Here is a 12,710-nt window from a genome sequence, read left to right as displayed (position 1 = left end):
CAAATCATGACAACTTAGATGACGCAAATTAATTTTATGTATTTTGTCACAAAACTTTTATTTTATTTATGATATATACTTCATATAAGTAAAAATATATTTTCTTAAATCTTATTTATAATAATTCAATTTCTCACAAATTTATATATTTGAAAATTTATATAAATCGACTCCACATATTTATCGAAGGAACAATTTAATGCCTTCGGTATATCGATATAGTCAATGACAACTCTGAAAAGTATAAAACAATGCGAGGGATTTGTTGTTGCACAAATTCAAATTGAATTGTAAATTTTTTTTAAAGTTGCTTAAATACAACTACGGGCTACAAATGACTACACCTGCCCCACGCCATGTTAGAGATTTGTTAGCATTTGGTACGGATTCAGAAGATGAATCTGATGCGAGTCAAGCGAATAAGAGAAAAGTGGAAGCAATGTAAGTTGTTTACAGAAACTGATTAGTTGCATTGATAAATTCCATCAAATAATTGTAGCGACAATGGCAACAAGGAGAATGAAGACCAGCCCAGAGCAGTACGTCATCAACTGGTCAAGGAAAACAGGCCTGCAGCACCTGCAGCTAAGGTCTTGTTGTAAGTACACTTCCCTATTTAAGGGTGAAGGCAATGTCTGTATTTCAGATCATTTCCGCTTACAGTCCCAGACGCCGAGCCGAGTTGACAATGATGGACTCGGACAGTGATGATGAGGACAATAAGAACGATCATAATTTGAACTGCGCCATTCTCAACGACTCCTTTGTGCTAAGTCCCATGCACGAGCTGACCAGTAGCAACACGGGCATCCCTTCCAAAACTCCGGGTACTCTGCGGGCGAGTGACTCGAATCTGTCGTTTCTTGGTCGGTTTGGGAACATGGGCATCAATTGCAGCACCAGCACTAACACTGCCAAATCGTCACCTGCACAAGTGGAACAGGAACCACAGCCAATGGAGATGCCAACCAAGAAACCAGCGCCCCCGACACTGCAAATAATTACGGAGCAACGCAAGGCTGTGTCTACCAAAACACCGATGCGCACTTCCCTAGCGCCGTCTTTGAAGAAACAACCTAAACCAGAAACGGAATTCGTAACGCCGCAGGTTTGCAGTCTTGCCACAAGGCAAAACACGCGCACACAAACCACACAAAAGACCCGCATTGAGCTGGCCAATGAGTTTCGCTCACAGAAGGTGCTCTTCCAGACGCCCATGACGGTGAGCCGGGCTGCGCCCTTTACAAGCGACAGCCTTAGCTTCTCCCTATGCGACACCATCAGTGAGAGTCCCGATACGCCCGCTCAACCACCGCCAAAGGTAGAAGCCCCTATCACCGGCAGGTCGAAAAAGTCACTCGAATCTGAGTTTCGTCATGCTGAGCAGGAGAAGCCTGAAGTGCCCTTGTCAGTGCCGGCTGCACCCGCTGCTACGCTGCCTGACAAGCCGGAACCAGCATCAAAATCAAATGTGCTCCAAATCAAAAACCATGTGTACCACATAATTAGGAAGCTCGGCTGCGGCGGATCAAGCTCCGTTTATTTAGCACGACGCAAGGATACGGGCCAGGAATTCGCGCTTAAAGTGGTTGATCTACAGGCTGATCCGGTAGTGGTGCAGGGCTATCTCAATGAAACCAAGTTGCTCGAAAAGCTTCAGGGCAATGTATGCGTTGTGTCGCTCTACGACTAGTAAGTACTTATACATGAGTGATTCAGATTCATTAAATCATCATTGATTCATTCCATTCCACTCAGTCAACTGTTGCGGCAAGAGTCCAAACTGTATATGGTTATGGAGAAGGGCGACTGTGACTTGAACAAGATCTTACAGGGATTCACAACCAACCTACCGCTTTATAATCTGATGAACATACTCTACCAAATGCTGCAGGCAGTCAACTATATACACCAGAATGGAGTAATTCACTCCGATTTGAAACCTGCCAACTTCCTCATGGTCAACGGCCGGCTGAAGCTCATAGACTTTGGCATTGCCAGCAACATTGCCGTGGACTCGACGAGCATAATTAAGTTTTCACAGGCTGGCACATTCAACTACATCAGTCCGGAAGCACTCACGGACATCTCCAGCGGATCGAGTCCAATGCGCGGCAGCAATCAGCCCAAGATAAAGATATCCACGAAATCGGACGTTTGGTCGCTCGGCTGCATTTTGTATCTGCTGCTGTACCAGAAGACGCCATTCGGTCACATTAGGAACATCAATGCAAAGATGAGCGCGATCGCCAGTCCCGCCACAAGCATCGAGTATCCGGCCTTACCAATTTACTATCCGCTCATGCTGGTGCATGTGAGTATATATAGCTTGTATTAAGTAAATTTAGAAGTCGAACTAAACCCATTATCGATTCCATGCAGATGGTCAAGAACTGCCTACAGCTGAATCCGAAGAAGCGGCCCTCGTGCGTGGACCTGCTTAAGTATCCATTCCATATGGTAATACCCTTACAGAATCTACAATTGGAATCCAAGCGCTGAATTATATAAATTTATTAGAATATGTCTCCATTTAGTAATAAGTTCCAGTAATAATTCCATTGTTTTCTCCACACATTTTATACGAATGAAACACAGAAATATAATGCACTGAATTTTCATATGAGTGTGTGTGTGTGTATTTAATTCTCATTTAGCATAAATTATACATCATTAGTTGTTATAATGCAGCGCCCACATCGGTTTAAGGAGACGCCAGCGTTCAGTGTTAATCAATAACAATGCTGAATTTGCGACCTGTTTTTGTTTTTGCTTTAATTTGTTTTTGTTTTGTTTTTTTTCCTAATTTAACTTTATCGTAATGCAACAAGTATTGACATTAATTGCTAATTTGCTTTCCTTTACCTTTCGTAACCTTCGCACAACAATTTGTTTGAGTTTGTGTTCATTTATAATTTGCCTTTACTTATATACTAAGTTTATGGTTTTGTTTTTAATCATTTATTATATGTATATAAAAATAGTTTTTGTTGGTTTTTTTTTTTTTTTTACTTTTTAATTATTATTATTTTAATTTTTTTTTTATATATTTTTATTTATCATATGCTTAATTAAATGTTGCTGTTGTGGGCTTAACCATTTGCTCTACTAACATATTTACTGCTGCGGCTACATTGAATACTTTGCGCTGTTTACAAAATTAAACGAACAGAAGATACAAAATAAATCAGTTGCACATACAATTTTTCTAACGGAACATAGTACACTCTAAAAGGAATTTCTTGTTGGACATTCACAGTTGCTAAATGTGTGTTTTAGTTGTTTATCTTTGTATATGATTTTAGTGAGTCGCTGTGATTCAAGTGGACTTTCGATTCTTGCTTAACATAATGAAACAAACAAATCTTTAAATATTAGCGCGCACTTTTTAGTGGTTCATAAATGCAGGTAAACACAAATAATATAGCATAATATAATATAATATAGTAATATATATGTATATATATATATATATATATATATATATATATATATATATATATATATATATATATATATATATATATATATATATATATATATATATGTTTGTGTGTGTATGTGTTCATATAAATAATCAAAATTAGAAACAATTGATTTGTATAAATGGGTGTGTGTGTATGCATGCAGGTGCAACAGCAGCAATTTGTGAGCGTGGGCGTGGTTTCAATTGCACGCTGCTCCTGCCTAAGCGGCAAGTCCTAACTACAGACGGGCAGCTAACAGGCTATATATATGTATATGTGTATACTCATCGACTTGAATAATATTAATTCATTCCTTCGCTTCACATTTAGATGTTCAACATTGCACAAGTTTTGTTTGCTTGTTTAGTTTATGTATATGTATATGTATATATATATATAAACATAAAACTTTAAAGCACTACTTAATTTCATCATTTTTTCTACTTTAAAATGTTAAATGTTGCTGTTGGGCTCGTTTAATATTTACTGTTTTTCCGTTTTTGTTCCACCTATTTTGTAGTTTTGTAGTTGTTTTTTTTTTTCGTTTTTATGTTTTTATATATTTATAATATTAACTTTAAACTTAATAGATTGTTAGAATTGTTTTTGTTGTTGTGGTTTTTGGGAAGTTCGACAAACGTTGTGATTGCTGTCAATTATCGTTGTGGTTCTGCTGTTTATTATCAAGGGCGGCGATCCAACACGACGACATTAAATGTCCTAAAATAATCACAGTTTAATTAAAAATTGAGCATAAAGAGAATTTAACGAGATTTGCTCACCTGTTCACCGTTTGAGGCATGCTGCTGCAACTTGGATATGAGCTGCTCCTTTTGGCTAACAATGCCGCGCCAGTGCTCATCCTGCTCGCGGGCCCGCTGCTCCAAGTCCACCAGAGTGTTGCTCTACATAATGAACATGTTTTTAATGTATTTTGATTATCATTAACTCAGGTGGTCGAGCTTACCGTTTTGGTGACCAGCTGCGTGAGCTCATCGTTTCGCTTGCGCAGCTTCAGGTTCTGTGTGTGCAGCTCCTGCTGCTCGGCAGCACTAGCGGAGAATTTACTATTCGAATTACTATTATTGCTACTAATATTGTTGTGGCTGCTACTATTGTGATCGCTGCTACTGCTGCTGTTTGATTGCGTGGACTTATTACTACTGTTTGTTGCAGCTGCTGCTGCAGCGGCCGCCTGCTGCTGCTTGATGTGTGTGGCGAGCACCTGCTGCAGCCACTCCTCAAACGAAATGCTGAGTGCGCTGGCGGCGTGTGCCTTGACAGCATCGGGATACAAGCGCTGGTACAGCTCCCGGATACGCTGCTGCTCCGCCTTGGCTGAGTTGGCGGACGCACGGCTCAAGTCCTCGCCATTGGCAGCGGCCGCCTGTTGCTGTTGCTGCTGCTGCTGCTGCAACTGTTTCTGTTGTTGCTGCAAGTTCAGAAATTAGATTTGCAATTAAAATTTGCAGCTTGGCTAGAATTACCCACATAGGTTAGTATGAAATAGCGGGAGTCGTTTGACTTACAGGTAGAGGAACTGGTTTGTTGTCATTGCTTATCAATTATTTTATTCACTTTACAAACTATACAATCAAATGGTAAATCAAATGAAAAGAATCAAATTATAACAATGTTGGAGTGCGTGCACTTACGCCTACGATTTGCGCTGTATTTGTTTTCGTCTTTGCTGTTGTTGGGGATCTGGCGGTTGCTTCGGCATTTTGCAACGCTTCAATCAACTTCCAATTTTTCATACGAATTTCCTGACGAAACACAAATACGTGGCAATTAGTATCAAAGCGGGATGAAAGGATTAACACAAACAACAAAAACAAAGCACATCAGGGAAAATCGTATAAAAAAGAGATTAGTTTACTAAATGTTAATGTGGACTCTTAAAATCTAAGTTAGTACAACGTCAAATACAAAATATGAAAGTTCTCGTCGGTAATGTCCGAATAGAAAATACCCTAAGTTCCATAAAATCGAAGGTTTATTTGTTATTTATTTCTAGCATAAGCATATGCTAGATTGTTTAAAATATTTTTTAAATTATCAATAAATATTTTTCCTCATTTTTGAGATTTTAGAATTCTCTGTACAGTTTAGCTTAGTTTTATAATATTTAAATAAACCAGGAAATAGTCGGCAGTCTACGACAATCAAAATTGATAAGCCTGTTCCGTTCATGCCAATTCATATTTTATATAAAAATATATACACAAATTATAGTTTTTATTGTAGTTAGTGCGGTCAAGCGGACGGACGGACAAATGACTCAGCTCATTATCTCATCATAAGCCTATGAAAATGGGAAATATTTGGGAATAATGATTTTGTTAACATGGTAGGCAGAAGGAGGCGTGGTAGATCCCATCACGTATATACAGTTAGTTTGTCTAGTGCTCTAAGCTTAGTTATTAGCACTCACATTATTCTTCTCGCGCTGCTCCTGCAGCTCCTTCTCCAGCTGTCGCTCCCTATCCTGCAGCTTCTCGGCGCGCTGTTGCGCCTCCTCGAGCTGGGACCGCAGAGCGGTTGTCTGTTGCTGTTGCGTGGCTTGGCTATCGGTCAAGGTGCGCAACTCTGACTGTAGGTTAGTTAGGGCCTCGGCCTGCACCTGGGCCTGCTCCGATTGCTGTGCGGAGGCCTGCACAGCCTGTACGGCCTGGCTGTTCGCTTGGCTGAGCTGCTGGGTAAGGCTGGCATTGGTGGCTTCCAGTTTGGCCGCCTGCTGGCGCAGCTCTTGCAGCTCTGTGTTGCGGACGCGCGCCAGTTCGCCCTGTGATTGCACAAGCTCGGCCTTGGTGGACTCGAGAGCATTGTTTAGGTTGCGCAGCTCCTCTTTGATTTCGGCATTCTCGGTTTCGAGCTGCCTGCGCTGCTCCAGCTCAAAGACACTGTTGTTGAGGCGAGCCTCCAGCTCGTCGCGCTGCTGCTCCACCGCGAGCAGCTGCTGTGCGTGCTGCTGTATGACTTCGTTCTTCTGCTGCACCTCGGCATTCACAAAGCTGGTCATGTCCGCAATGACCTTCTCTTTGTGCGCCAGGTCCTGCTGCAGGCGTTGCAGCTGCAGCAACAGATCCTGGGAGCTGGCCTGCTTTTCACGCAACAGCTTCGCCTGGAATTGTTGGCGCTCCAATGCCAGCTTCTCGTTGGCACTGGCTAGCTCCTGGTTAAGTGCTGCCAACTCCTGATCCTTGCTCAACAGCTTCTCGTTGTATGCCTGGCAGCGACTGTGTATCTGGGCGCGCTCGGTGTTAATCTCTTGGCGGAGTTCACGCAACTTGGCTTGGATGCCGATCGAAGCTTCCTGTTCCTCGGCCAGCTGCTTTTCCTTTTCGTCCAGTTGGCGCTTCAGTTTCTGGCATATGTCATCCGACCAATCGCCGTGACTGGCGGGCATATCCTGTTGCCTGTTGAGCAGATACTCGATGAGCATTTGGATCTCGGAACGATTCAACTCGGCCCGCGAAAAGACATTCATCAGAGCCGACACACCAATAGTCTGATTCTCGGCGAGCTTGTCCAGTGCCTGCACGAGATCCTTCACGCTCAGCGACGTCTCCTTCTGCTTCTTGCCCGCATGCTGTTGCTGTTTGTTGCTCTTGTTATTCACGTTATTGTGCTGCAGCTTGGGAGAGCCTGTGGACTGTTGCTTGAGTATGATTTGCTTGGGCACGTGTGGCACCTCCACGGGCTGTTCCATGGCAGCGCTGAGCAGCGCTGGAGCGGCAATGGGCTTCTCCTTTTTGGCAGCGTTGCCGTTTTTCTTTTGCGCCTGTTGCTTGGTGCTGTTGTTGTTATCCTCCTTGCGTTCCTTTTGCTCCTGCTTCTTCAGCTCCACCACATCCTTTGGCGCACGCACCTCAAAGTTGTTCAAAGTGGGCGTTTCCTCCGCAGTTACCGGCCTGACAGCCACGGCTTCGTTCTTGTTCACCAGAATGCCAACAGCTGCCTTGGGTCCTGAGCCACTGCGCTTATCCTTTTTGCCTTTCTTGCTGTTATTGTTGTTGATGTTGTTGGGCTGGTTTTCCTTTTCGGCACTGCTGGGCCGGCGCTGCGGCTCATTTAGGACCTCTGGATCAGGGTCGAATTCCACATGCTGCTTGGACAATCCGGGCTGTGCCGATTCCTCTTCCACACCAACTGATCCCTGACCCTCTGAATGGCCATCGGAATAGTCATCTTGCTCCTCCTGGTCGTTGTTGCTGGCATTGTCCTTCTGCTGCTCTCGCTGGCGCTGCTTCTTTTCACGTTTTAGCTCCTTCTTCTTCGGTTTGCGCTGCGACGATGCATTGCCTCCGCTTTTGTTCTGCGCATACAAATTGGCGCTCAGTGCCCGTTTCTCCGCCACAACTTCCTCAAAGGTCTTGCGCCTGAAGATCTTGTTGATGAACAAAAAGGACAGTAGCGATGCGCCGATCACACAGCCAATGACGATCAGTATGTGGAAATCCATATTTGCATACTTTGCCGGCAGCAGTTGATATTTGTGTGAAGAGCGCAGTTGTTATTCTTTTGTGAATTGCTGTAAAAAACAAAAAGAAATTGCTATCAAATCCTTATAAGAAACGAAAATACTGGTAAAAAATAATACATTTAGTTGTGCTACAGTACAGGGTATTTGCTTGCCTATGTCAACTATAACTATAAATTGATATTCGATTGAATAAATACTAAATTATTTAATAATCGTAATGATTGTGAATTGTCCAAAAATTGTTAGTAGATTTATTTAATTAACAGTAAATATAAAATTAGATATACTCCACAAACAGTCTTTCACTATATAAGGTTTAGTCACCTTTTAAAGCAACGAATATTTATTTAAGCAATTCACACGATTTTTTAAAATTTTTTTTATTAGTAGTCTACTGTTACTTTTATATTTTAGTAAAAGTATGACTTCATATCTGATTCACAAACAAGTCTTTACGTGCTTTTTGTGTGGTCACAAAAAGTCGACGCTGACTAGAAATTTTAAAATTTGATAGGTGATTACACTTTTAGCATATTTCCCACATCTAACAGTTGGGAGCTTTTTTGTGGAACTACCGATGACGTGTAGCTTAGCAATTAGCGAATCGCTGATGGTTGGAGCTGCGTCGAATGTCCAGCATTAAACAAAAAGTAAGATCAACGACTCAACAATCAAAATCAATTATAATTGTCATTCAGTCGAACGTGTCTGATTGTTTGTGTTAGTGCATGTGCCAGGCGGCAGTGAGCACGACGCATGCTTATCAGTTCGCCGGCCGGTGAATGATACCGAAGTATACAATTGTTATCGTCATTGTTGGTGGATATGTTGTAAATATAAATTGTGTATATCGTTATTGCTGTTGTTATTGTTATGTTGTTTATGGGGCTTTCGTTTCGTAATTGAGATAGCCGTTGCACTTCAAACCGTATATTTTTTCGGTACATACATAGATACATACATACACATATGCAATACTAATCAGTGCTGGAATATTTCATGCTAGGATCGATAACATGCATCGATAACTGAAATTGAGCAAGCCCATAGCAACTTGTTTGAGCAGAGCTTTAAATGTATTTATTTTGTTGAACTTAAGCGGATACAAACAGTAAAAGCTGGCCACAATCAATATCCAAAGAAAGACTTGCAAATATAACAGGAAATTTACACACATACAAACATACAAACACACACACACACACACACACACACACACACACACAACACTGCTCTTTGACGCACACGTATGCAAAATATTGAAAAGCACTTACTATGTGGGATCGTCTACGCTTCTTCTTTATTTTCTTTGCTCAAAACGCGCTTGAAAGTCTATTGTACCGAGCGCTAAATGGACGCAACACGAATGACACAAAGTGCCAGCTAGCAGCAACGGCAACGGTGAAGCCGATGCCAAAGCTCAGCTCAATGCTGCTCTCTGGTTCTCTTTCTCTATCTCTTGCTCTTTCGCTCACGCGACGGCTACAGCATACAGTTAGAACTTGAAATATTAAGTGTGCTCCGTAAGCTCCGTTTGCTTTTCTTGTCGCTTGCTCTGTTCTTCTTATCTTCTTGGAGAATTCACAAATTGCAAATACAATTCAAGGTTGTTGCTCTCTCCCTCTCTCTGTCTTTCTCACTCGGCAGCAAGCAACTGTCTCGAAGCAACGTCATGTTTTCTGCTTCGCTCAGGTCTGCTCAGCTATTAACTGAAGAATTTCAGCAGGTTCGACTTAACAACTTCAGGCTCTTTACTTATACATTTTACTGCTGCAATGTACACACATACACTTGTATATGTACAAACGTATGTATACGATTTAATCTTTAATGGAATCGTCCTATACGTCTTTTCAGTGAATGTTGGTCTTTGTTTGGGGATTCACAGCGTACACTTTTATATGTATGTATGTACATATTTACTTTCTCTCTTTCTATCTCACTTTTTTTTTATTGTGTTAATCGCTTGCTGTGTCAATATTGTCGATTTGCGCACTATAAATTCCAGTTAATTTTGATGACGACGCTGTTGCGACTGACAGTGTGCGCTGATTGCGATTCGTCATTGGAAACGCAAACGTAACTGTAGCAGGGACCCAGAATTACTCTGACGTCGACTTCAGTCGTCTAGTCTAATGATAGTTTGGGAATTAAACATTTAACAGCTCTGTGCTAAATGTGTGCCAGTGAGAACGATTTGAGTGGGTTCAGCTACACTTGAACGATGCCAACAAAAGCGGCATTTCTTCGAACGTCCAGCGGCCGTAAAGAAGAAACTACAAATAAAAGCCGGTAAAGGTCATCAACCGGAAGAGCGCCGCTGCGGAATGTACTCAAATACACACACACACACACGCATACACATTCAGACTATACGTTCAGTTGTATGTATGACAGTCAAAACTGGCTGTGGCTACGGTCCGCTGGCACAGCTCTGAGAATTATTATCAGCATAGCAACAACTACAGCTGCAACAAGTACAAGTATACGGATGTGTGTGTATGAGTGCCTAAATAACTTTACATATGTATATGTTTATGGCTGAGTCGTTTGCTAAATTTACTGCTGGCCCGATTGCAATCTGCGCTAACTGCAAATATGGCCCAATTTTTTGTTGTTGTTCAATTAGTCGGAAAAAGCTGCCACTACCCATATGGAATTTTTCACTCACACCCGATTGCTGTAATGGTAACGGAGCAAGTGCTGAGCACTCTCTCTCGCTCTCACAAGGGCGCACACACGCACACGTACACAAATGCTCATTCATTTTTGTTTTCTCTTTTGCTTTTTGTTATTTTTCGTTGGACGCCTTTGTTTTCTGTTATTCATAAATGCAATTTTGCTTTTGCTATTTTTGATAGTCAGACAGGCTGCTGCTGCAACAGGCAAATGATAATTATAGAAAGTTCTCAACAAAAAAATTGTATTTATGTTTATGTTTATGCAACATGCAATGTTGTTATGTGCGCTTAATAACGAGAGCATGCGATTTCGAGAGTCCGATGCGTGGGAGCAAGCATCAAGTTCGCTGCTGACGATGCTAATTTTCTCTTTCAGGCAGGTGGGTCACAAAACTCTGAATTTGTGTCGCATTTAACAATGACTCACTGAATATTCTCAAAATATAACAACAAAATACTCACTGGAAATTACAAGAAATCTTTGATGTGCGCTAATGATTATTGATTGTCAATGTTGTTTGTCAAAAGTGTTCAAGAGAATCAATCTGTAGCGACAATCTAATGAATGGAAACTATGCGCATTTATTATTTGCGCCCTCTTTATGAGTGTCTGTTAGGCTGTGTGAATATAAGTGGGTATTAAAATTAAAGGGCTGGGCAGGGCGGCGCTTGTGTCTGCTCGGCTCGCCTTGGCTGCTGGCTGCTTGTCTGCCAGCAATGTGTAAATGTCAAAAGAAATGACCATACAATAACAGACACAAACTCACACGCACGCACACTCAAGTACATATGCACGAGTGCAACATATAGGGGCCAGCACATCAATTATGTTATTTCTTGTTTGATACAATCGCGAAAAAGGCAAGGCAACGTCACACATAAACATATATATATATACACACACACACTCAAACACAGGGCAATCAGACGCCAAAGTTTTTGGCAAAACAGTTCATTAATAACTAAATACAATTCTTTTAAGCAGTGTACTATTTATTAATTTCACTTTAATGACGTTTAATTAATTGGCATAAAGTGAAAGTATTTTATACAAGACAAAATTCAACGTGGCTTATTAAGCGCCTAATTGGCGAGACTGAGGAAAACAAAAAGAACAATTCGAAATATATTATGTACATACATACATATGTACATACAGATGAATGTTCGTATGTGCCTATGTATATGCCTGCCAAGTGACCTAAACCCGATTTCGACTATGCGGCTGTTTGTAATCGTCTTTTGCCTGATAGATGTGGAGCATGCTAGACCTACACACTCACACGCACTCACTCACTCTCGCATACATATATATATGTACATAGAAAACGAAGCGCCGCTCTAAATTTATGCGGGGGCGTAAAGAGTTAGCCGAGATCTATGCAATATCCTAAAGTTAAAGACAAAAGGGCGTCGCTGCTGCGTCGCACAAAAACAACAAATGCACCAGACTTTACACACACACACAAGTCAGCAGAGATATGCATACGTATGTATGTATCTGCATTTATTATACTTTTATTATCTTTTTTTTACTTTTCCAACTTCTTGCAACGTCGACAATCTTACAACATTTTCACATCAAAATCACAGAGCAATATTTCTACCTTCCACTACACACACAGATACACAGTATATGCATGCAGTTTTTGCTGTGGGGACCATCCGCCATTTGCAAGCAAGTGTTGTATACGTGTGTGTACGTGTCTTTGAATGTGTGTGTAGCGTTGTCGCGTCGGCAATTTTTTCTTTCATTTTCGGCACCTTTTTTCAATTACATTTTCATATGCTTTTACATAATGATAACTTTTAAAACTTAGCCAATTTTATGAAGATACCAAACTTACAATTTTTTCAGTTGGAAGTAGCGTTATTGTTGAAATTTAAACATTTAAATTAGCGATTTTTCTCCACTTGTGTTTGTATTATTGCTTTGAGTTTGTTTCACTGCAAAGTGTGGCGGTCTGTGTTGCATAGTCGATACAATGTGGTGGTCTAGCGACAAATTGTTAATGCAACACTAAATAATGAATTATTCAAAAGTGGAAGTTTGATTTCGATTAGTAGTTGCGGGAA

The 12,710-nt window shown here is 41.2% G+C and overlaps 2 protein-coding genes across 6 annotated transcripts; one reads left to right on the top strand and one right to left on the bottom strand.

Moving 5' to 3' along the window:
* The first annotated feature begins 66 nt into the window (after positions 1-66).
* Positions 67-2,623, top strand: Mps1 (dual specificity protein kinase monopolar spindle 1). The gene is made up of 5 exons (XM_018018392.2): positions 67-441; positions 500-598; positions 664-1,692; positions 1,759-2,314; positions 2,383-2,623. Exons 1-5 carry the CDS (start codon positions 335-337, stop codon positions 2,500-2,502), a joined length of 1,911 nt encoding a protein of 636 aa, XP_017873881.1. The 5' UTR covers positions 67-334; the 3' UTR covers positions 2,503-2,623.
* Positions 2,624-3,995: 1,372 nt separating this feature from the next.
* On the bottom strand, positions 3,996-12,642 carry alt (SMC superfamily domain-containing protein aluminum tubes). 5 transcript variants are annotated; one of them, XM_018018389.2, is made up of 6 exons: positions 12,482-12,642; positions 5,902-8,001; positions 5,123-5,233; positions 4,435-4,899; positions 4,250-4,372; positions 3,996-4,187 (listed from the first exon to the last, which is right to left on the bottom strand). In XM_018018389.2, the coding sequence occupies exons 2-6, from the start codon at positions 7,930-7,932 to the stop codon at positions 4,179-4,181; spliced, it is 2,739 nt and encodes a 912-aa protein (XP_017873878.1). In that variant the 5' UTR covers positions 7,933-8,001; positions 12,482-12,642; the 3' UTR covers positions 3,996-4,178. The 5 variants fall into 5 exon arrangements, with proteins under 5 accessions (XP_017873878.1, XP_089318419.1, XP_017873879.1 ...); XM_089462293.1 differs by lacking the exon at positions 12,482-12,642 and adding an exon at positions 12,242-12,391; XM_018018390.2 differs by lacking the exon at positions 12,482-12,642 and adding an exon at positions 12,171-12,191.
* Positions 12,643-12,710: the final 68 nt, after the last annotated feature.

This window comes from Drosophila arizonae, chromosome 2 (genome assembly GCF_054131065.1).
Source record: "Drosophila arizonae isolate 15081-1271.41 chromosome 2, UAZ_ARI_1.0, whole genome shotgun sequence".
NCBI classification, from domain to species: Eukaryota; Metazoa; Arthropoda; class Insecta; order Diptera; family Drosophilidae; genus Drosophila; species Drosophila arizonae.
The sequence above is the reverse complement of the archived record's forward strand: the minus strand, read 5'-3'. Positions and strand labels throughout refer to the sequence as shown.